Source organism: Trichomycterus rosablanca, chromosome 15 (genome assembly GCF_030014385.1).
Source record: "Trichomycterus rosablanca isolate fTriRos1 chromosome 15, fTriRos1.hap1, whole genome shotgun sequence".
NCBI lineage: Eukaryota > Metazoa > Chordata > Actinopteri > Siluriformes > Trichomycteridae > Trichomycterus > Trichomycterus rosablanca.
In genome coordinates this window covers 23,592,199-23,617,913 of record NC_086002.1, presented here as the reverse complement: position 1 = coordinate 23,617,913, position 25,715 = coordinate 23,592,199, and the positions used below count along the sequence as shown (strand labels likewise).

General features: G+C 38.9%; 2 protein-coding genes and 1 pseudogene across 2 annotated transcripts in view; 1 reads left to right on the top strand and 2 right to left on the bottom strand.

Annotated features, from left to right (window-relative positions):
• The window catches only part of LOC134328803 (uncharacterized), a 450,585-nt gene that overhangs the window by 294,045 nt on the left and 130,825 nt on the right, over positions 1 to 25,715 (bottom strand). The gene's annotated exons all lie outside the window — the stretch shown is intronic.
• LOC134328715 (zinc finger protein 271-like) overlaps positions 1 to 25,715 on the top strand; it is a 525,414-nt pseudogene that overhangs the window by 476,534 nt on the left and 23,165 nt on the right.
• Positions 5,484 to 6,556, bottom strand: LOC134328822 (uncharacterized). Its single transcript, XM_063010054.1, has 3 exons — positions 6,473 to 6,556; positions 5,934 to 6,366; positions 5,484 to 5,842 (listed from the first exon to the last, which is right to left on the bottom strand). Exons 1-3 carry the CDS (start codon positions 6,527 to 6,529, stop codon positions 5,703 to 5,705), a joined length of 630 nt encoding a protein of 209 aa, XP_062866124.1. The 5' UTR covers positions 6,530 to 6,556; the 3' UTR covers positions 5,484 to 5,702.

Below are 25,715 nucleotides of genomic sequence, written 5' to 3'. Positions count from 1 at the left end.
AGTTGAAAATATTTTTGGCATGGATTTTCTGAGGGAGCTTATCTGCTCTTTGTCCATTTCTGCAGATTCTTGTGTTTGGAACCTTGGTGTTGATAATGTTATATTGAGTAGTGAGAATAAGGAAACACATGACACAGATATGAAGGCATTTCTTGATCTTTTGGCTAGCAAAGAACACAAGGCCTTGCGTGACAAAGCACAGTTATGTTGTGCTGGTGTACAATATTCATGACAATGGGTTACCCAGGGTTCTAGATGAATTTTGCCTGCTAGAAGCTCTGCAATTAATGCAATGTCACTGGCAACTACAGTGCACTAACAGTGCACAAATTGCGAGCTTTCTTAGAGCTATGCAAATACTGGAGACCCTGGATAAATTCCTATGCTGCAATTTCACAACCACTATACGATCTGCTTAAAGGTAACCCTGGACAAAACGTCATGAACGCTAGAACAAATAATAGTAGTCAAAGGTCCTCATTCTGTGTCAGCACTACTCAATAATGGTCGTGTCTTGTCAGTAACTACCTCCAGGTGGGGTAACTGGCTTGCAGTTTTGACAGCTCCCAATGTGGTAATTCAGAATGCAACCATGAACAATCCTTCCTCTCTTATGATGTCTTCACTGACTGATGCCACTGAGGAAGGAGACGACCATGATTGCATTGAATTATCTAATCCTCATTTTGTTTTTAAAGATGCCCCTCTCGATAACCCTGATTTGATTCTTTTTACTGACAGTTTCTTAACCCACAGTGATGGTCAGCGTAAATCTGGATGGGCAGTAACTGACAGCTACCTAACTTCAGCCAGTGGTAGTCTTCCTCCTTCTTACTCAGCACAGCAGGCTGAGTTGGTGGCCCTAACTGAAGCATGTAAACTTGCATCATGCAGGAGGGCTATGGTTTATACAGATTCTTGTTATGCATTTGTGGTGGTCCATGATTTAGCTATTGTTAAAGTCAAATCACACACTGGGGGCATTTCAATTGAAGCACAAGGCAACAGATTTGCTGATGAAGTGGCGAAAAGGACAAGTTAAAGTCTGATTCTCCAAGCTGAGAACTTGGATTACTGACTCAACAGTGAAATGTGAGGAAAAGAAAACATGAGAATACATGTAAGGTTGGGTCTGCTCCTCTGAATTAATTTAGGGTCAGTAAGAGGAAGGGTGGGTAATATACAGAGCCACAAGAGAAGAACTGTATGTGTCTAAAACTACGGGGGCCAAACTCTGTGGTGAAGATTTCCACACACTGTATATTACCATAGCAGCCTTTTCTAAGGGACAGATAGTGAGGAGCAGCAAGTAACCTTACATAACAAGTAAATTAATTAATTAAATTAATTAAAGAGACTAAACTCAATGAGGAACAATTCACTGGTATCTATCTATCTATCTATCTATCTATCTATCTATCTATCTATCTATCTATCTATCTATCTATCTATCTATCTATCTATCTATCTATCTATCTATCTATCTATCTATCTATCTATCTATCTATCTATCTATCTATCTATCTATCTATCTATCTATCTATCTAAACAGCTCCAGAACTTGGCTGCATTGTTTTTGTCGTTCTCTCATTGTCTGTATGTTTTGTATTTTGGTTTTGTGATCCTCCATTAGGGAGAATCACAAGGAGGATTAAGAGAAATTATCCCCCTTTTCTTACATTTTGTATATTGAGTGAGCCCTCCTGTTTGATCCCCATCCTGTATTACCCCCACTCCCTGTCTCCTCACATCTTTTGTTATCCTGTATCCTGACCCCCTCCATTGTGCACTATAAAACCAACACCCTTTTATTACACTAGCCCAACCTTTGTTCCCCCTCTTCATTGTCATTTCCGTCCCCTTAACCTCCTCCTCCTCTCCCTAATTCCTCCCCTCACTTCGAGTGTAGAAAAGGCTCCCCAAAACTATGTCTAGTTAGATTTTTTTGTCGGTCTTCCAAGGTCTTCCATACATCTATCTGTATGTGTTAATAAACGACTCTACTCCTGAAGACCGGCGGTCTCCTGGCTCCTGAATTTTGCTGAATTTCTAACAGGAGGACTCATGTTATTTATTATTAGTGTATAAACACGCTGAGGAGGATTCATGTTATTTATTATTAGTGTATAAACACGTTGAGGAGGATTCATGTTATTTATTATTGGTGTATAACCACGCTGAGGAGGATTCATGTTATTTATTATTAGTGTATAACCACGCTGAGGAGGATTCATGTTATTTATTATTAGTGTATAAATACGCTGAGGAGGATTCATGTTATTTATTATTGGTGTATAACCACGCTGAGGAGGATTTATGTTATTTATTATTAGTGTATAACCATGCTGAAGAGTATTCATGTTATTTATTATTAGTGTATAACCACGCTGAGGAGGATTCATGTTATTTGTTATTATTGTATAAACACGCTGAGGAGGATTCATGTTATATATTATTAGTGTATAAACATGCTGAGGAGGATTCATGTTATTTATTATTAGTGTATAACCACGCTGAGGAGGATTCATGTTATTTATTATCAGTGTATAACCACGCTGAGGAGGATTCATGTTATTTATTATTAGTGTATAAACACGCTGAGGAGGATTCATGTTATTTATTATTAGTGTATAAACACGCTGAGGAGGATTCATGTTATTTATTATCAGTGTATAACCCTAATTAGGGGCCAATGACACATTGGTAACGGACACCGGATTCGGAATCTACGCGAAAAATGGAGCAAAAAACGTAATTGCATGGGGCGTGGCAAACGCTCGTAGGCGGAGATATGGGCGTTTGAAGTCGGCAAAAAAGGCATGTAAAATCCCATAGGGAATTTTCTCCGATTTATCGCTCGGCCACCGGGGGGGCCAAAAATCCCAAACTCCCTACGCCGTGCCCTGCCAGACCCGAGTCCCGTCTAAAATTGGAACGGAGTCCCCAACCCCTCCGGTTCTCCAGTTACTCGTGGTGCGTTTACGCACTCCGGCCACCCCGGGGGCGCTACTCCGTGCCGGTCAATGGGTGACCCCCAGGCCCCATCGGTAATGTTTCCCATAACCACCAGACGGGTATGGCCACCAGGGGTCCCCATGCCGGCAAGTTTACGGAGGCGGCGTGGGCTACGCCCCCACGGTTCCCGAAGTGTCCCCGGGCCGATTTTGGTCGACCGACTCGGAATGGCCCGAAACTCGCTCAGCCCACTGGGGGGGCCCCGTTAGGAAAACCGGGCCACCACGCGCCTCGAAAACCACATAGCGGAGACCGCCTGGCGTCGCCGTCCCGATCGGAGTCCGTGACCCGGGGGCGGGAGCGGAACCCGGACCCTTACTCGTGGCGGGTGGCGCGAGGGCGGCGTGGGGAGGCCGATGGGTCGAGTTCGGGGCTGGACAGGGAGGGATTACCCAACTGTCTGTACATTACCAACCCTAGAGCGGAGACAGAGTGCTGTGGGCCGACCCTACGTCACCGACGGGGCACGTGGAGGTGTCGTTTGTCCCGGAAAGTCGACCCTGGGCCAGTCGGACACCGAACCCAAAACACCAACCTATACGGTGCCCTGGGGCACCAGGGAGACGCCAGGTTGGCGTAGAGTCCGTTCTGGAGCTCTGGAGGGTTGTAATTACCAAAGTGGCAAAAGATCGCAAAAGCGTCCTCTTCAAAACCGAGTGCTGACGGGTTAGTGTTTAGCTATTACCAAAGTGGCATCAGAGTACAAAAGCGTCCTCCAGAGAGATCCCCGGGAGGCTCACGGGTCAGTTTTGCCATCTGGCACTAGGTTGCATCGTGGCACCAGAGTGGCGTCACGTCGCAAAAGCGTCCTCTTGGGACACCGGGAGGCTCACGGGTTAGTGTTTAGCTATTACCAAAGTGTCATCAACATTACCAAAGTGTCATATCGCGACCGAGCCGTCGCCCGGGACACGTTTCCCTAGTCTTTCTGAGGCCGGGAACCTCTCTGGCGCAGGTTCCCGGCCCGAGGGAATGTTGGGAATGACCAAAGTGTCCCGGGATTTGCCACGCGTCGTCTGACTCTAACCCTCTACTCTTGGGGTTTACGACTGGGCTGAGACACTCTGGTCAGACGGACGACTTCGGTGGTCTATCGATCTGAGAAAGCAATAAACTAATAACTGATACAGTACAAAATTTCCTGTCACACTCGTTAGAGATCTCGGACTAACTACAGAATTTCTTTAATAATTTCTATATGAAATCGAGAAACCAAGGACACTGATTAGTGCATTTTTCCTAACCCTAGAATTTCTCTGTTCTTGCTTGATACCAAATTTTAGCAGCTTAACAGTCACACACAGCACACACCCTATATCTCTAACCTCTAACCCTATCTCTAAACTCCCAATATGTGCCCCTGCATCAATGGTAAACCAGACCATTATCACCTTTTTGCACTCTTGCATTTTATTCACAGATTTAAACATTACAAATCTTTAATGAGTTTAGTCCAAAAAAAATTTTTATTTAAAATTTTTTTATTTTTTTAAACAATATTAGGCCTGCTGCATATGTATTACACAGAAGTGCCATACCTGTTTACACATGTTTGTATGCCACCTAATATAAGCTCAAAACAGCTCTGATTTGCAGAATACATCGGCATTGCAAGACAACGGTAAGGTAAGGGTTTATGACTGGATCGGGGTCAGGACGAGGTGTTTTCGGCACATGGAAGCGGTGATCGCACCGCCACGTCTCGTAGTGTCTCTCGCTGTAAGTTTTGTGACGAGGTGTTTTTGGCACGTCGAAGCAGTGATCGCACCTCCACGTCTTCTAGGGTCTCCCGCTGTAGGTTTTGTGACAAGGTGTTTTTTCGGCACGACGAGAGTCCTTATCCTAGAGTGGTGTTTAAAGACCCGAATGCAGTCCCACTATTATTTCTTAATACAGTATGTTACATAATTTGCTTACAAGTCTTACAGATGTGCGATGAATATACTTTTTATTATTTAAACATACATGCATGAAGAATGAGGCTTGTTAAAATCGTGTCTGATGTCTCGGCACGCGGACCCCTGTGTAAGGATCTGGCTAGGAATGGGCCTTCGGTTCGGCCTAGGACACCCTACAGGGTGGTGTGAGGTCATGTCCAATTTGAAGCTGTTAGGGGTTATTATTACCGAGTCGTCATCGAGATTCCCAAGCCATCCTCACCGACCATATGGTGGAAGGTTCCCGGATTGAGAGAATTTTAGGTGTCCCTAGAGATACCTACGTGTCGTAGGACCCTAACCCAGAGGTTTTCGAGTACGGCCGAGATCGATCAGTGTGTGTGTGTGTGTGTGTGTGTGTGTGTTTCTAACCCTAAGCCTGTGACTCACTTACCTGTGACTCTCGTACGAGACTCTGCACCAGTGGTCCTGTGGTTGTTTTTATGGTGGTGGTGGTTTTTGTGGTGTACGGAACGCAAGAAAGACACGTGTTTGAAAAACAATTGAACTTTAATCACAATGAAACACATTGAACTGAACATAACATACAGAACTATTTACATACACATTCTTACGAACGAAAAACAGACGAATACCGAACCTAACCCGAACCACCCCATAACACGAGTGACCCTGAGTGACACCGACGAGGAGAGAAGATGACAACTATTTACACAAGAGGTTTAAAAGGTCAAGCTGGGATCTAGAGGAACCTCCTCTACATCCAACCCCGCCTCTGAGGAGGAGCTTTCAGACAGCACCATCGGCCTCATATGCAACATGAGGCGCCTGCTTTTCTGAATGGCCTCCAAGTCCTGTGGCCTGACCTTCACAGTGGTCTGGGAGTAGGTGTGGTCCGGGGACGGCAGTACTCCCATCGCTAGGTGTTCCTGCAGGGAAACAAAAGAGAGACAGAGAGTCACGCCATGCCGAAGCGAGAGTCGGAGGTGGTGCGAGACACGATCCACGCGTTCGTCTCACCTGTCGCGGGCTGCTGAAGGAGGACACACCCGAGGCTTCTTCCTTGGAACTCGAGGGATCGCGGGAATTGACCGTTCTCTTGGAAGCGGACGAATCCACCGATTCCAATATCCTGACCCGCTTCCGCTTCTGGCCACGCGACACTCGCGCTGGGGAGCCCATCTCCGTGGCCGCAGCCACCCCGAGTTGCTCTCCCGAAGCCTCGGATTTGCTGCTCTCCGAAAAGCACAGCTGCGATACGATTCTTCGGCGGATGGGCAAGTGGGCGCGGAGGCGGGTGTTGGGACTGGGACTCGTCACCCTCCTGCAACCTCCGGACTTCCGCGGCCTCCCGCACCGTGTTCAGAGGTATATAGAACTTCGAGGCCACCGCCTCAGAGTGGCACATGGCCCTGTGCACGGTCAGCCTCTTGCTGGGGCTCAGGTTCTTAGTCTGATCAGGTACAGACAGACAGACAGAAAGATAGATAGAGATTAAAACACCGAGACGTGGTCCGAAAGACGTACGCTCTGCGAAGACAGGACGAACGCGTACTCACGTGGTGCACCATGGAAGTCCGGAGGTTGCAGAAGGTGTACTTTCCGCCGAAGCCCATCCGCCTCCACTCAGACTGGAAATACAACAGCAGCCTCTCGCACCGGCAGCCGTTGGCGGTGAAGAACAGGTAAGAGCAATCCGAGCCCGTGAATATGTGGCGAACCGCCACGAGCTGCTCGAACCAGTCCAGCTCCTCCCTGGTCAGGCTCAGCTGAGCATGACCGTATGTCGATGCGGACTTGTGTTCTTTGACCTGTGGAAAGACACCAGATCGTAACAGAGAGAGAGAGAGAGAGAGACCGAGCGAGCGTGACACTCGACGGAAACGGGACGGTCGTGACAGCGAGACACACTCACGTCGATGGTGACGCGCTCTCTGTCCACCTCGGCAACCAACACATCGTCCACGGTGAGGTTTTTCATAACGCCCGCCCTGTGGCCGGACATGGAGATGAAATAACCGGCGAGAAGGCCGAAAACCTGGTGGAGGTTCTCCACCGACCTGGACGACCGTAGGCTTTCTGCGGGAAGACGGAACGAGAGACATGAGGAGAGAGACAGAGAGAGAGAGAGGGAGGGAGGGGCTCGGATGTGTCGGTTTCCTTATCTGTCGGAAGGAGACGGACGGGGCGACACTCACCGATCTTCGCCGGGATGATCTTTTTGGCCTCCCTCCTGAAGGCCCGTTGGTCCTCCTTAGAGACGATGTTCTCTGTGGGGAGAAGAGAGAGAGACAGAGGGGCCGTCACGGGTGAGGCCGCGGCGAAGCGGGACGTGAGCCGTAGGGTGTGGATACTCACTGGAGGCCACCTTGCGCACCATCTGCCGGTGGCACGTCACGTCGCGTTGGATGTCGCGCAGGCGTCGTCCGATCTCGGCGCGGAGCCAGATGAAGTCCACCCCGTTTAATCAGGTGAGCACGGTCGTGGGTCGGCGAGGATCGCGTACGGCGACCCGCCGGAGCCACCACGTGCCCGATACTCACTTTCTGATGACGGCGTGGTTTCTCAAGAAGAGAAAGTTTCCCATGAAAAGTCCGCCCGCACCGGCGTTGACCAGGAACCTCCTGACGTGTGTCACGCAGCCCTTCGCGTTCTCGGTTTTCTTTTTTGTCGGGTTGGTGCCGACGACAGAGTCGAGAAACTCCTTCAGCAATCTCTCTGTGAAGGGACATAGACAATGAGAACGACGCCCGGCGCCTCGCGGAAGAGCGCGGCGGCGATGGGGCCGAGGACGCACTCACCGTACACGGGGGAGTCCACCTTGGAGAAGTTATCCTTGCGGGAGAACTTCTTGCGGACACTGATCTTGGGGCTGCGTGACACAATGCGCTGCAGGCGTGCCAAGTCCAGGAGGTTGTCCTGGCAGTCTGACCATGGACATGTGCCCTGAGGCACCACATTCAACCTCGCCTCCAGCTTCCTCACCCGGACCATGGCGGGGCAGGAGGGGTTGTCGCACACGACCGATGGCGCTGCGGGACCGGCCTCACCCTGCGCCGCGCAGGAGGGGCCCGGCGCGTCGGGGGCCGCCGGCGCGGAAGACGGGGCGGGCGGAGGGCTGATCCTGCCGGTGTGCCCGATATCGAGTGTCGTCATCATTGGCACCGTAGGGCGGGTGGCCCTCAGTTGTGCCAGCTTAGCCAAGACAGAGTTTTTCTTCGTCTTGAGGATATAGTAGTCCCTCTGGCTGGCTACGTGTCGTGCTCTAGTGACGCCGACTCGGGAAAGACGAGGTCCGGAGACGAGCGAGATCACCCACCTTGAGTGCGCCGTGCACCGTGGAGTGGTGACGGTCCAACCGCTTGACCATCTTGCTCTGGCACCCCGGAACGGAGCAAGCGAACTTACCCTTGATGCTAAAGACGAAGAGAGAGAACGTGTGACTGTGACCCTAGTTCGTACCCATGCGTCCAACTAAGAGGTGTCTGAGGATTTTTTTAGGCTCGTACTCACCGCCCGCTCGACAACTGCAAGAGGAGAGACTTCTCCTCCTTGTTTGTCACCAGATGAAACTTCAGCAAATGTTGTGAAAGATTGCTGTAGTTCACCCCGCACACAGGGCAACGCTGGCATCTCGGAGACATCTGAGCGTGAAAAGGGAACACGGTGGGGAGAAGAAAAAGAAACGACACACCGAGAGACACATACATTAGACACACGTTGAACCTTGACCCTCGAGACCTGTTCCCCTGACATTGCATGCATTTCATTCATTCGCACGGTGCAAAGATTACACAGGACAGTAAAAATCTAATTGCACGGTCTGAACACACTGCAGGAAACACTACAGGGAAGAAATAAAAATAAATAAATAAATAAATACATAAATACATAAATACATAAATACATAAATACATAAATACATAAATACATAAATATTCATAAACAAACACAGTAAAAATATCCAGAGAGGCACATCACCTTGAAGATATGAGTGTTTCGCGGTGGAAAAACAAAGGATTTGTAGTGAGTGGGTCTCTGCTGAACACACCAGTGCACACACTCAGACACTCTGTGCTGAAAAGTGGCAGATTGCGCCAACACGTAACTGGGGCCTTCCGCATAATCTCGCGCTCGATTATTACATCAGTGAAGCCACTTTTCATATCCGCGAAACTTTAGTAATATTTCCACTAACCTTAGTGATTTGTTTTTCTGTTAGCAGCACCACTGACAGCGAGCGCCTCGGAATTTTCTCACCGAGACTCTCTCTGACGGCGCTCGCTGTCATTGGTGCTGCTAACAGAAAAACAAATCACTAACGTTAGTGGAAATATTACGGTGCGCTAATACAAAACATGTGCTGCGTCTATTTCGTTTGTATGATTGACATAAGGACATGTGTACTACATTTTATGTCATTATTCGTTCCCATACATTTTTCTAAGACTGTAAAAAATATATATTTGGACAAGAAAAGACGTCATACACACCGTCACTGCCGATTCATCCTCTTGGTTGAATTCAAACATGCGCTGCGTCTATTTCGTTTGTATGATTGACATAAGGACATGTGTACTACATTTTATGTCATTATTCGTTCCCATACATTTTTCTTTACATTATTTGGACAAGAAAAGACGTCATACACACCGCCACTGCCAGGCACGTGCACAGACATTTTTGGGTGCAGGTGCTCAAGCCAAAAAAAAGGGCACATAAAAAAACAACAACAGGATATTTAACTTATATATCTATATTGTTAACACATACAATACACATATAATCAAATAACTTGCTTTTGTAACAATGTTTTTGTAACCTTTATGTTCTTGGCGTTATGCTGCAAAATTTGTAAATTAGATGAATCGATGTTGTGCATAACAATCAAGAGTGTCTTACTGAATCTACATATCGCAACTCTCTCTCTCTACGGCTCTGGTTCAGGTGTTTTCTTATCATGGAGGTGACCAATTGGCCAAGACCAACTGAGGGGTCAGGAGACAAGTGTTTCTTTATTGATGAATAAATCCGAGTCCTCTGTGTGATGAGAGTTTGGTTTTGAATCTGATGTCAGCAAATGTGTCCATGGTTGTTAAATGGGACTAAACTCACGGTCAATGTATTTGTATGTAGGCTTGAGCTAGACGTCTATAAGTAGCAGCAGGGTCGGGCCTGGTTAGTACTTGGATGGGAGACCGCCTGGGAATACCAGGTGCTGGAAGCATTTATTCACACACACCCACCTTCACTCCAAACCTCCTGTTACACACTGATCCAGCGGCTTTTTCTTCATCAAAGCTACACAATGACACAAAGATCAGCTCAAACTTTTATTCTTACTACAGTAAAACACATTCAACTGACTTTTAAAGTGAAGTTCAACATTTTGTACGGACATCGTCGCCATCTAGTGCTGCTAGAAATAAATTACAGCTTGTTGCTTAGGTACAGATTTGTGACATTATTATTATTTTATTTTTATCATTATTAATTGTTGCTGTTGTGTTTGTTGTAATAAAAAACTCCTCATATTTTAAAGTGTAAAACCATAAACAGCACCGTCTATAAAGATGAATCCTCTTGTGCTTATAGACTAGATGGTTTGTAGTGTTAGTTTTAAGCTTCTACTGGTGAGTTGGAAAACTAAACATGACATTAGAGAAACTGCTTGGAAGAACGTCTAAGACTGACTGTAGTCCTCTCTAAAGCTATCTGAGCAGTGTTGGAGTAGTTACTCAAAACAGTAATCCATTACTCATTACTTATTACTTAACTAAAATTGTAATGGGGTTACTTTACTCATTACATCCTGAAAAATGTAATCTCGTTCCTCATTACTTTACTTTCACGTTACATTCTAAACCCAAACAAATACTGTATACTGGAATCACATCTACAAACAAATTCCATTAGTTTAGTTTATTTATTTAGTTTCAGAAAAATCATCTCTTGTGCAGAGATGTGCTTGTGTTTGTTTTTGCTTTAAAACATACACGCCATGAACCAATCAGATTTATCAAATTAAACGAGTTTATTCCTTAATTATTTGTCCTTATACTAGAGGAGCGACTCGGTTCTTTTATTTCGTTTCAAAGAGTCATTCAATAGAATCGGTTCGTTACCCCCAACACGGTACCTGAGAGATACATGACCAATGGAGATTTATTACTGCTGAGCTGCTGTTCAACTCCAGTCCAGTTGGTGGCGCTGGTGCGTCTTAATTTGTTCTACCATCCGCCATTAACCATCATAAGAAGAACAAGAAGCTGCTGTGTTTGTACTGTAGAGCCTCATCTGTAAGTAAAATATATATATATATATATATATATATAATTATTACTCTTATATTTTATTATAACTACATTCTAATTCATAATAAAACTAGAGTTCATAATAAAACATCACTGTGAGGATTTGAGGAGATTTAACTCCACTTTCATTTAAACACACAAACTATTAGCTGCTCCGCTAACTGTTAGCATCACACATGATTCAGTACTGATGAACCGATTCATTGAACCGATGAATCAGTTGATTGTAACGGATTCAGTTTATTCATTATTAAATCTAACATTTTGATATATACGCGTCACATTTTCAGCTTTGTTTACAGTTTTTTATGTTTGATAGAAACAGCGAGTTCTTGTAGCTTTGTTTACAGGTTGTTTTACAGGTTTATAGTAAAAGTTAAAAGTATTAGTACAGCACTGTTATTGGGAGTGGATGAGAAACTAGATGTAAAGAACATCAGACTTAATCATTTCACTTTGGGCCACTAAACCACTTCCACCAAACTCAAAGGGTTGTTTTCCAGACAGGGATTAAGGCTTATAGTCCAGGATTACATGTTGCTTTAAATAGAGAATCTCCATTCAGAATGCTGTGTAGTCTAGGACTAGGCTTAATCCCTGTCTGTGAAACCAACCCAAAAAGTTCTATTAGAAGTCTTTTCTGTCTGATGCTGCTCAGTCCCACAATAGTTTCAACATTTTCACTCCGTTTACAGCCTCACAGCATTAAAAATAAACAGTTAAAGAGTCTAAAAGAGTATTCCTGGATTTCTCATTAATAGGGAATAAAGTACATTTGTCTATCTGTCTGTCTGCCTGTCAGATCCTTTAATAATGCAGTCAGCAGAAGAGGGAGACGTCACCCCCATAGATCTACAAAATGAAGGATTCCAAGAGAAACTAATAAAAAAGGAGGAGGAAGAAGATGGAAGTTACTTCTGTAAGTAAATGTGGAGCAATTTGCCATGTTAGTACAGTACAGTTTGGTTAGTATAGTAGAAATAATAAGAGAATGTGGATAGTGGGATTAGAACCTGTACTGTACCGTACTGTCCTGTGGAGAAGTGCTGATACTTCCAGTCTAGATTAAATCTAAGTAGTATTTATTTGTGGTAACTAAACCCACAACCTTCAGTTTCCTCCAGTTGTTGAGTTTCTTCTTCTCATATTGATGAATTTCAGGTGAAGGATCTTTCATCCCTGTGGAACACGTCACCTCTGAGGAACATCTCACCCCAGTGGACCAACAGTGTGGAGGTTTCCAGATGAAGCCTGTGAAGAAGGAAGAACCTGAAGATAAAGATGAACTCAGTAAGATATTTTTTATCTTGAGTAAAATAAGATTTGGATTGAATAGAATCAGAGGCAGCTGGGATGAAGCATCATACAGTGAAAGCTTGTATTGTGCTCATGCAGATCAGTGTGAGCAGGAAATGATGAATGCAGGATGAATCACGTTACAGGACTTTAGTATCAGATCTCAGTTTAACATTTACTAACAATCTTTATTATTTATAATGTTATAAATGTTTTTGATTATTTATAATGTTATAAATGTATTTGATTATTTATAATGTTATAAATGTATTTTATTATTTATAATGTTATAAATGTATTTGATTATTTATAATGTTATAAATGTATTTGATTATTTATAATGTTATAAATGTATTTTATTATTTATAATGTTATAAATGTATTTGATTATTTATAATGTTATAAATGTATTTGATTATTTATAATGTTATAAATGTATTTGATGATTTATAATGTTATAAATGTATTTGATGATTTATAATGTTATAAATGTATTTGATGATTTATAATGTTATAAATGTATTTTATTATTTATAATGTTATAAATGTATTTGATTATTTATAATGTTATAAATGTATTTGATTATTTATAATGTTATAAATGTATTTGATTATTTATAATGTTATAAATGTATTTTATTTTTTATAATGTTATAAATGTATTTGATGATTTATAATGTTATAAATGTATTTGATGATTTATAATGTTATAAATGTATTTGATTATTTATAATGTTAAAAATGTATTTGATGATTTATAATGTTATAAATGTATTTGATGATTTATAATGTTATAAATGTATTTTATTATTTATAATGTTATAAATGTATTTGATGATTTATAATGTTATAAATGTATTTTATTATTTATAATGTTATAAATGTATTTGATGATTTATAATGTTATAAATGTATTTTATTATTTATAATGTTATAAATGTATTTTATTTTTTATAATGTTATAAATGTATTTGATGATTTATAATGTTATAAATGTATTTGATGATTTATAATGTTATAAATGTATTTGATGATTTATAATGTTATAAATGTATTTGATGATTTATAATGTTATAAATGTATTTGATGATTTATAATGTTATAAATGTATTTGATGATTTATAATGTTATAAATGTATTTGATGATTTATAATGTTATAAATGTATTTTATTATTTATAATGTTATAAATGTATTTGATGATTTATAATGTTATAAATGTATTTGATGATTTATAATGTTATAAATGTATTTGATGATTTATAATGTTATAAATGTATTTGATGATTTATAATGTTATAAATGTATTTTATTATTTATAATGTTATAAATGTATTTGATGATTTATAATGTTATAAATGTATTTTATTATTTATAATGTTATAAATGTATTTGATGATTTATAATGTTATAAATTTATTTTATTATTTATAATGTTATAAATGTATTTTATTTTTTATAATGTTATAAATGTATTTGATGATTTATAATGTTATAAATGTATTTGATGATTTATAATGTTATAAATGTATTTGATGATTTATAATGTTATAAATGTATTTGATGATTTATAATGTTATAAATGTATTTGATGATTTATAATGTTATAAATGTATTTGATGATTTATAATGTTATAAATGTATTTGATGATTTATAATGTTATAAATGTATTTGATGATTTATAATGTTATAAATGTATTTTATTATTTATAATGTTATAAATGTATTTGATGATTTATAATGTTATAAATGTATTTTATTATTTATAATGTTATAAATGTATTTGATGATTTATAATGTTATAAATGTATTTTATTATTTATAATGTTATAAATGTATTTTATTTTTTATAATGTTATAAATGTATTTGATGATTTATAATGTTATAAATGTATTAGATGATTTATAATGTTATAAATGTATTTGATGATTTATAATGTTATAAATGTATTTGATGATTTATAATGTTATAAATGTATTTTATTATTTATAATGTTATAAATGTATTTGATGATTTATAATGTTATAAATGTATTTTATTATTTATAATGTTATAAATGTATTAGATGATTTATAATGTTATAAATGTATTTGATGATTTATAATGTTATAAATGTATTAGATGATTTATAATGTTATAAATGTATTTTATTATTTATAATGTTATAAATGTATTTGATTATTTATAATGTTATAAATGTATTAGATTATTTATAATGTTATAAATGTATTAGATGATTTATAATGTTATAAATGTATTTGATTATTTATAATGTTATAAATGTATTTGATTATTTATAATGTTATAAATGTATTTGATGATTTATAATGTTATAAATGTATTTGATGATTTATAATGTTATAAATGTATTTGATGATTTATAATGTTATAAATGTATTTGATGATTTATAATGTTAAAAATGTATTTGATGATTTATAATGTTATAAATGTATTTGATGATTTATAATGTTATAAATGTATTTGATTATTTATAATGTTATAAATGTATTTCATTATTTATAATGTTATAAATGTATTTGATTATTTATAATGTTATAAATGTATTTGATGATTTATAATGTTAAAAATGTATTTGATGATTTATAATGTTATAAATGTATTTGATGATTTATAATGTTATAAATGTATTTGATGATTTATAATGTTATAAATGTATTTGATGATTTATAATGTTATAAATGTATTTGATTATTTATAATGTTATAAATGTATTTGATGATTTATAATGTTAAAAATGTATTTGATTATTTATAATGTTATAAATGTATTTTATTATTTATAATGTTATAAATGTATTTGATTATTTATAATGTTATAAATGTATTTGATGATTTATAATGTTATAAATGTATTTGATGATTTATAATGTTATAAATGTATTTGATTATTTATAATGTTATAAATGTATTTTATTATTTATAATGTTATAAATGTATTTGATGATTTATAATGTTATAAATGTATTTGATGATTTATAATGTTATAAATGTATTTGATGATTTATAATGTTATAAATGTATTTGATGATTTATAATGTTATAAATGTATTTGATTATTTATAATGTTATAAATGTATTTGATGATTTATAATGTTATAAATGTATTTGATGATTTATAATGTTATAAATGTATTTGATTATTTATAATGTTATAAATGTATTTGATTATTTATAATGTTATAAATGTATTTTATTATTTATAATGTTATAAATGTATTTGATGATTTATAATGTTATAAATGTATTTGATGATTTATAATGTTATAAATGTATTTGATGATTTATAATGTTATAAATGTATTTGATGATTTATAATGTTATAAATGTATTTGATTATTTATAATGTTATAAATGTATTTGATGATTTATAATGTTAAAAATGTATTTGATTATTTATAATGTTATAAATGTATTTTATTATTTATAATGTTATAAATGTATTTGATTATTTATAATGTTATAAATGTATTTGATGATTTATAATGTTAAAAATGTATTTGATGATTTATAATGTTAAAAATGTATTTGATGATTTATAATGTTATAAATGTATTTGATGATTTATAATGTTATAAATGTATTTGATGATTTATAATGTTATAAATGTATTTGATTATTTATAATGTTATAAATGTATTTGATGATTTATAATGTTAAAAATGTATTTGATGATTTATAATGTTATAAATGTATTTGATGATTTATAATGTTATAAATGTATTTGATTATTTATAATGTTATAAATGTATTTGATTATTTATAATGTTATAAATGTATTTGATGATTTATAATGTTAAAAATGTATTTGATTATTTATAATGTTATAAATGTATTTGATGATTTATAATGTTATAAATGTATTTGATGATTTATAATGTTATAAATGTATTTGATGATTTATAATGTTATAAATGTATTTGATGATTTATAATGTTAAAAATGTATTTGATGATTTATAATGTTATAAATGTATTTGATGATTTATAATGTTATAAATGTATTTGATTATTTATAATGTTATAAATGTATTTGATGATTTATAATGTTATAAATGTATTTGATTATTTATAATGTTATAAATGTATTTGATGATTTATAATGTTATAAATGTATTTGATGATTTATAATGTTAAAAATTTATTTGATGATTTATAATGTTATAAATGTATTTGATGATTTATAATGTTATAAATGTATTTGATTATTTATAATGTTATAAATGTATTTGATGATTTATAATGTTAAAAATGTATTTGATGATTTATAATGTTATAAATGTATTTGATGATTTATAATGTTATAAATGTATTTGATTATTTATAATGTTATAAATGTATTTGATTATTTATAATGTTATAAATGTATTTGATTATTTATAATGTTATAAATGTATTTATTATTTATAATGTTATAAATGTATTAGATTATTTATAATGTTATAAATGTATTTGATGATTTATAATGTTAAAAATGTATTAGATTATTTATAATGTTATAAATGTATTTGATGATTTATAATGTTATAAATGTATTTGATGATTTATAATGTTATAAATGTATTAGATTATTTATAATGTTATAAATGTATTAGATTATTTATAATGTTATAAATGTATTAGATTATTTATAATGTTATAAATGTTTTAGATGATTTATAATGTTATAAATGTATTAGATTATTTATAATGTTATAAATGTATTTGATGACTTATAATGTTATAAATGTATTTGATGATTTATAATGTTATAAATGTATTTGATGATTTATAATGTTATAAATGTATTAGATTATTTATAATGTTATAAATGTATTAGATGATTTATAATGTTATAAATGTATTTGATTATTTATAATGTTATAAATGTATTTGATTATTTATAATGTTATAAATGTATTAGATTATTTATAATGTTATAAATGTATTAGATGATTTATAATGTTATAAATGTATTTGATTATTTATAATGTTATAAATGTATTTGATGATTTATAATGTTATAAATGTATTTGATGATTTATAATGTTATAAATGTATTTGATGATTTATAATGTTAAAAATGTATTTGATGATTTATAATGTTATAAATGTATTTGATGATTTATAATGTTATAAATGTATTTGATGATTTATAATGTTATAAATGTATTTTATTATTTATAATGTTATAAATGTATTTGATGATTTATAATGTTAAAAATGTATTTGATGATTTATAATGTTAAAAATGTATTTGATGATTTATAATGTTATAAATGTATTTGATGATTTATAATGTTATAAATGTATTTGATGATTTATAATGTTATAAATGTATTTGATGATTTATAATGTTATAAATGTATTTGATGATTTATAATGTTATAAATGTATTTGATGATTTATAATGTTAAAAATGTATTTGATTATTTATAATTGTCATATACTGCTTAATGAGTGGTCTGGAGACGAGGATGCAGAACACGTAATGTTTATTAGGGTACAACAGGAATCAAAAGAATACGGTCGGCGGAAGTAGGGCAAAAAATAACAAAGAAATGGATGACGAGAGAAAAGAGGAAATACTGGAGAGAAAAAAAAACAATGTTACTAAGAACTAACAGAAAAACCTAGATAGGACAGTAAGAGACAGAGAGGTGGTGAACTGAACGAGGCGGCCAACGGATGGGACCGAGAGCAAGTAGAGTGAGAGAGAAGTACAGGGAGAGCGAGGGATAGGAAAAAAGTAAGAGAGTTAGTAGGGGGAGATAGAGAGAGCGTTAGTTCACCGACAGAGAAGATGTTAGTAGGACAGAGAGAAATGTTAATGAAAACGAAAAAAGAAAACAGGACGAACTACACAAGCACAGGTAGGGACGCGCCGGAGGAGCGGGCTAGGGTGAGACCTAACTCAGCCCCAGCCGGCCAAACACAAAACACCTGTGAGTACAAACAATGCTCCAAACAAACAGCGATAGAGGAAGAGGAAAAGGAGTGAGAAACCTATGGATCTAAACAAACAAAACACTGGAGCAACAATACAGAGACCAGGACAGTTCACACACACACCTAAACACAGGTTAACTTAATGCTAAGGAGAACAGAGAAAGGAGAAGGGGCGCGCGTGTAGGAGAACGCTGGGAAACACACAGACTAACGTAAAACTGAACACACTACGCACACACGCACACACTCACCCGACGTAGATAAACACGGAAGTAAATAGCAGGAGAAAAGGTAACTGGAAAAGGTATCGCTCGGTATGACGGCAAATCAAATACTTCGCACTCGAACAGTGAAAACGGAAACCTTAAATAGAGAAAGAAAGAACCCGGAACTAATGAACCGCACCCTGTGAATGGCAAGCGCGCAGATTAGAAGGCGGGGCTAAGAGAGCGCGTCACCGAGGGAGAGTCAGCGTCGGGATTTCTTACATAGCCCCCCCCCGAAGAGGTCGTCAAGGGGGGAACACCGGGGACCACAACAGACGACCTGGCAGGACCATCTCGGGGAGGGCAGGAGCGGGAAAAAAAACTGCGGGTGGCTCTGCTCAGGGGACGGTGCTCGGCAGGAATCGGCGGGGAAGGAGGACGACGTACGTCAGGAGCCGACTGGGAGAGAGGGCGACCCCTAGGCCTAAGGGGAAGTGAACGGGCAGGTCTACCTCCGCGGGAGCGAGGCGGTCTGCCTCGGGGTCGGGGAGCCGGGCATTGGGGATGCGTCAAGTGGAACTGGTCGAGCAGAGCTTTATCAAGTATGTCAGTCCTCTTAGTCCAAGATCTCTCTTCCGGTCCGTAACCCTCCCAGTCAACTAGATACTCTAGTCCTGTGTCAGTCCTTCTAGAGTCTAGGATACTGTCGATGGTGTATATGGGACGGTCGTGGGGAAGTTCTTGAACGAGATGTTGGTGGGGTTGGGAGTCAAGGGGCCCAGGGGTGAAAGGTTTAAGGAGGGAGACGTGGAAAGAGGGGGATATTTTAAGACGGGGGGGTAGCTGAAGGGTAACCGTCACGTCGGAAACCTTCTTGATTATAGAGAACGGCCCGATGTATCTGGCCGTAAGTTTTCTGGAGCCGGGGGTACGGATGTCCTTCGTGGATAGCCATACCTTGTCTCCCACCTGGTACGTGGGACCCTCACTCCTTCTGCGGTCAGCGAAGCGTTTCGTCCGGGCATTGCTCTCCGTTATGCGCTGGTGAACAGTCTCCCAGATGTCTTCGCTTCTCCGGAACCACTCGTCCACAGCAGGGGCGTTGGAAGGGGTGGGGTCCCATGGAGCGAAGGGGGGTTGAGAACCTAGGGTACACTGAAAAGGGGTTATCCCCGTACTGGAGCTCCTCAGGGAGTTTTGGGCGATTTCAGCCCATGGGAGGAATGTGGCCCAGTCATGTTGGTTACTCTGGCAGTAGGATCGTAGGAATTTAGACAGCTCCTGGTTGGCCCGTTCGCACTGTCCATTACTCTCGGGGTGGTATCCCGACGTCAGGCTGATGGATGCACCCAATTTCTTCACAAAAGCCTCCCAGACGGCCGAGGTGAATTGGGGCCCTCGATCAGAGACAATGTCTTCTGGGAGGCCATAGTGACGAAAAACCTCATGGAAAAGGGTTTCCGCGGTCTGGAACGCTGAGGGCAGTGCGGGCAGAGCAATGAATTTAACCCCCTTGGAAAAACGGTCCACGATCGTGAGAACCGTGGTATTGCCCTCAGATACAGGGAGATCCGTCACGAAATCTATCGCTATGTGACTCCAGGGACGATATGGGACGGGTAAGGGCTTAAGCTTGCCTGCGGGAAGCTGACGAGGAACCTTCGAGGCGGCGCAGGTAGCGCAAGAGGCGACGTCTCTGCTTATTTCGGCCCGCATGGCAGGCCACCAGTATTTGTGTTTAAGCCTGTCGAACGTCCGATCGGCCCCCGGATGACCCGAACTAGGGTTCGTGTGTGCCCACGAGATGAGTTGGTGACGGAATTGCGGGGGAACATAGGTCTTATTAGGTGGAGGTTTTATCTCACCGGGCGGTGGTTCCTTGATGTTGACCTCCCGAATGTCCTTGTCCATCTCCCAGGAAATGGACTGCACAAAGGCTCGTGAGGGCAGGATGGGTTTGACTGGAGTTTCGGCCTTTTCCTGATTGTCATACCTTCGTGATAGAATGTCGGCTTTAGCGTTGTCCTTGCCCGGCCGATACGTCACCGTGAAGTCAAATCTGTTGAAGAACAGGGACCACCGGGCTTGCCGGGCATTAAGTCGACGAGCACACTTAAGATATTCTAGGTTTTTGTGGTCCGTGATGACTTGGACTGGGAAATTAGCACCCATAAGCCAGTGGCGCCACTCCTCGAAAGCAAGTTTGATAGCTAGTAGCTCCCGGTCTCCCACATGATAGTTTTGTTCGGCAGGCGTGAGTTTACGGGAGAAATAAGCGATGGGGTGCAGTCTAGGAGGTTCGCCTTGGCGTTGGGAGAGGATGCCTCCTAGACCCCGGGAGGATGCGTCGATCTCGACAATGAACGGAGACTCGGGATCCGGGTGAGCGAGCACCGGGGCAGTGGTGAACACTCTCTTAAGCCTCTCGAATGCAGCCTCTGCCTCCTTGGACCAGGAGAGCCTCTTGGGTTTACCTTTTAGTAGGCTGATCAAAGGGAGTGCGATCTGGCTGAATGAACGTATGAAGCGCCGGAAGAAGTTGGCGAACCCCAGGAAGCTTTGCAGTTCCTTGATGGACTTGGGAGTCCTCCACTCTAGCACTGCTTTGACCTTCGTAGGGTCCATCTGGATCCCTTGGTCATTGATGATGTAACCTAGGAAGGCAATCTCCCTCTGGTCAAATTCGCACTTCTCCGCTTTAACGTATAGTCCTTGTTCCAGCAGTCGTTTCAGAATACTCTTGGTGTTGACTTGGTGGGAACTGGAGTCCGGTGAGTAGATGAGGATGTCGTCGAGGTAAACAATAGCACATTTACCCAGGAACTCTCTTAATACATCATTCACCAAACACTGGAAAACAGACGGAGCATTGGTTAGCCCGAAAGGCATAACCAGATATTCATAGTGTCCCGCTGTGGTACTAAAAGCAGTTTTCCACTCGTCGCCCTCCTTGATTCTCACCAAGTTATAGGCATTGCGAAGGTCGAGCTTGGTGAATATCTTGGCTTTCCGTAGCTGTTCCAGTGCTGACGGGACGAGAGGAATGGGATAGGTATAACGTTTGGAGATCTTGTTAAGCTCTCGGTAGTCTATGCAAGGGCGGAGCGTCCCATCCTTCTTGGGGACAAAGAAGAAGCTGGAGCTAGCTGGGGACTTGGAAGGACGGATGAACCCTTGCGCTAGAGCCTCGCTGATGTACTCCTCCATAATCCCTGTCTCCTTGACGGATAGAGGATAGGGCGTAGCACGAGGGATCTTGGAGCCTGGCAGTAGGTCAATGGCGCAGTCGTACTCGCGGTGAGGTGGCAGACGACAGGCGTGGCCCTTGCTGAATACCGTGGCTAATTCCTGATACTTGGGAGGGACGTTAGCAGGAAGGATCTCCGAGGGGGAGTTAGTAGCCGCCACAGACCTGTTCTTGGTTGGCGACGTCAGACACCGCTTGAGACATTGTGGTGACCACGCCAAGATGTCCAGAGGAACCCAAGCCATAGTGGGGTTGTGGTCTCGTAACCAAGGTTGACCCAGGATGATGGGCGAGATGGTGCCGGTCATGATGTACAGGGCCCTCTTCTCCTCGTGGAGAGCCCCTATGCGTAGGGAGATAGGGATGGTGCGATGGGTGATGTTACCCACAATCTTACCATTGACTCCGGAAATACGTTGGGGTGCTTGGAGAGGAATTGCTGGTATCTGGAGTCTCTGCACCAGACTGTCCTCGATGAAGTCACCCTCCGACCCGGAATCAATCAGAGCCGCTAACACACACACATTGGAGTTGTGAGACAACTGGATATTGAGGCGAGACTCGGTCTTATGGATGGAATGAAACGTGCTCACCTTATGAAGATTGGGGCTCTGTGATGACGTCTTGGTTCTCTGAGCTCCTCCTGCTGCTTCTGCTAACCTCTCCGGCCTAGACGGGCACTCAGGGAGTTGGTGACCAGCCTCTCCACAGTAGAGACAAAGATGGTTTCTCAGACGTTCTCTTCGCTGCCGTTCAGTCAGACGAGTACGACCCATCTCCATGGGTACGTGGCTCGAGGTGCTAGGGAGCTGACGGTTCTGACTGGAACACGGGTGCTGAGTCGCTAACAAAACATGGTGATCTAGCTGGATGGATAACTCGATAAGTTCCTCGAGGCTCATGTTTAAGGAGCGATAAACTAGTTCTTTCTGGAGATTGGGTATGAGACCGGCCTTAAACTGGGATATAAGTGCTGTCTCATTCCATCCACTAGAGGCAGCTAAGGTGCGGAACCTGAGGGAGTATTCAGCAACACTTCTTTTCCCTTGGGTGAGCTGACGGAGCTCGTCCCCGGCCGAGACGCCATGACGAGGGTGGTGGAACGTACTACGGAAAGCCTTAAGGAATCGCTGCAAGTCCTGGGCTTCGGGACCATTGGTGAGCCAGATGGCCGTGGCCCACGAGGAGGCCTCACCAGTGAGCCTAGAGATAAGTAGTGCGATGGCATTGCGTTCTGGAGTGAGCGGTCTGCTGGCTAGGAACAGTGAGAATTTAAGTAGAAACTCCTCACAGCTCTCGGGGTCCCCGGAGTATGGAGGAGGTTCCGGGATGGGGATAAGCGTGGTGGGTTGTGCGGTGACGGGGGTGTTGACAGGTGCGGTACTGGCTGTGGGCACCTGCGGAGCCGCCGTGGCCCCCACGGTGAGGTTCCGGACCTGTTGGGTGAGAGCCTGAATCGCCCTACCCTGATCGTCAATCTGCTTCATAAGGCGCTGGATAAGTTGTTCCGCCGTCTCCATATTTTTAGGCGAAGTATTCTGTCATATACTGCTTAATGAGTGGTCTGGAGACGAGGATGCAGAACACGTAATGTTTATTAGGGTACAACAGGAATCAAAAGAATACGGTCGGCGGAAGTAGGGCAAAAAATAACAAAGAAATGGATGACGAGAGAAAAGAGGAAATACTGGAGAGAAAAAAAAACAATGTTACTAAGAACTAACAGAAAAACCTAGATAGGACAGTAAGAGACAGAGAGGTGGTGAACTGAACGAGGCGGCCAACGGATGGGACCGAGAGCAAGTAGAGTGAGAGAGAAGTACAGGGAGAGCGAGGGATAGGAAAAAAGTAAGAGAGTTAGTAGGGGGAGATAGAGAGAGCGTTAGTTCACCGACAGAGAAGATGTTAGTAGGACAGAGAGAAATGTTAATGAAAACGAAAAAAGAAAACAGGACGAACTACACAAGCACAGGTAGGGACGCGCCGGAGGAGCGGGCTAGGGTGAGACCTAACTCAGCCCCAGCCGGCCAAACACAAAACACCTGTGAGTACAAACAATGCTCCAAACAAACAGCGATAGAGGAAGAGGAAAAGGAGTGAGAAACCTATGGATCTAAACAAACAAAACACTGGAGCAACAATACAGAGACCAGGACAGTTCACACACACACCTAAACACAGGTTAACTTAATGCTAAGGAGAACAGAGAAAGGAGAAGGGGCGCGCGTGTAGGAGAACGCTGGGAAACACACAGACTAACGTAAAACTGAACACACTACGCACACACGCACACACTCACCCGACGTAGATAAACACGGAAGTAAATAGCAGGAGAAAAGGTAACTGGAAAAGGTATCGCTCGGTATGACGGCAAATCAAATACTTCGCACTCGAACAGTGAAAACGGAAACCTTAAATAGAGAAAGAAAGAACCCGGAACTAATGAACCGCACCCTGTGAATGGCAAGCGCGCAGATTAGAAGGCGGGGCTAAGAGAGCGCGTCACCGAGGGAGAGTCAGCGTCGGGATTTCTTACAATAATGTTATAAATGTATTTTATTATTTATAATGTTATAAATGTATTTGATTATTTATAATGTTATAAATGTATTTGATGATTTATAATGTTATAAATGTATTTGATGATTTATAATGTTATAAATGTATTTGATTATTTATAATGTTATAAATGTATTTGATTATTTATAATGTTATAAATGTATTTGATTATTTATAATGTTATAAATGTATTTGATGATTTATAATGTTATAAATGTATTTGATTATTTATAATGTTATAAATGTATTTGATGATTTATAATGTTATAAATGTATTTGATTATTTATAATGTTATAAATGTATTTGATTATTTATAATGTTATAAATGTATTTGATGATTTATAATGTTAAAAATGTATTTGATTATTTATAATGTTATAAATGTATTTTATTATTTATAATGTTATAAATGTATTTGATTATTTATAATGTTATAAATGTATTTGATGATTTATAATGTTATAAATGTATTTGATGATTTATAATGTTATAAATGTATTTGATGATTTATAATGTTATAAATGTATTTGATGATTTATAATGTTATAAATGTATTTGATGATTTATAATGTTATAAATGTATTTGATTATTTATAATGTTATAAATGTATTTGATGATTTATAATGTTAAAAATGTATTTGATTATTTATAATGTTATAAATGTATTTTATTATTTATAATGTTATAAATGTATTTGATTATTTATAATGTTATAAATGTATTTGATGATTTATAATGTTATAAATGTATTTGATGATTTATAATGTTATAAATGTATTTGATTATTTATAATGTTATAAATGTATTTTATTATTTATAATGTTATAAATGTATTTGATGATTTATAATGTTATAAATGTATTTGATGATTTATAATGTTATAAATGTATTTGATGATTTATAATGTTATAAATGTATTTGATGATTTATAATGTTATAAATGTATTTGATTATTTATAATGTTATAAATGTATTTGATGATTTATAATGTTATAAATGTATTTGATGATTTATAATGTTATAAATGTATTTGATTATTTATAATGTTATAAATGTATTTGATTATTTATAATGTTATAAATGTATTTTATTATTTATAATGTTATAAATGTATTTGATGATTTATAATGTTATAAATGTATTTGATGATTTATAATGTTATAAATGTATTTGATGATTTATAATGTTATAAATGTATTTGATGATTTATAATGTTATAAATGTATTTGATT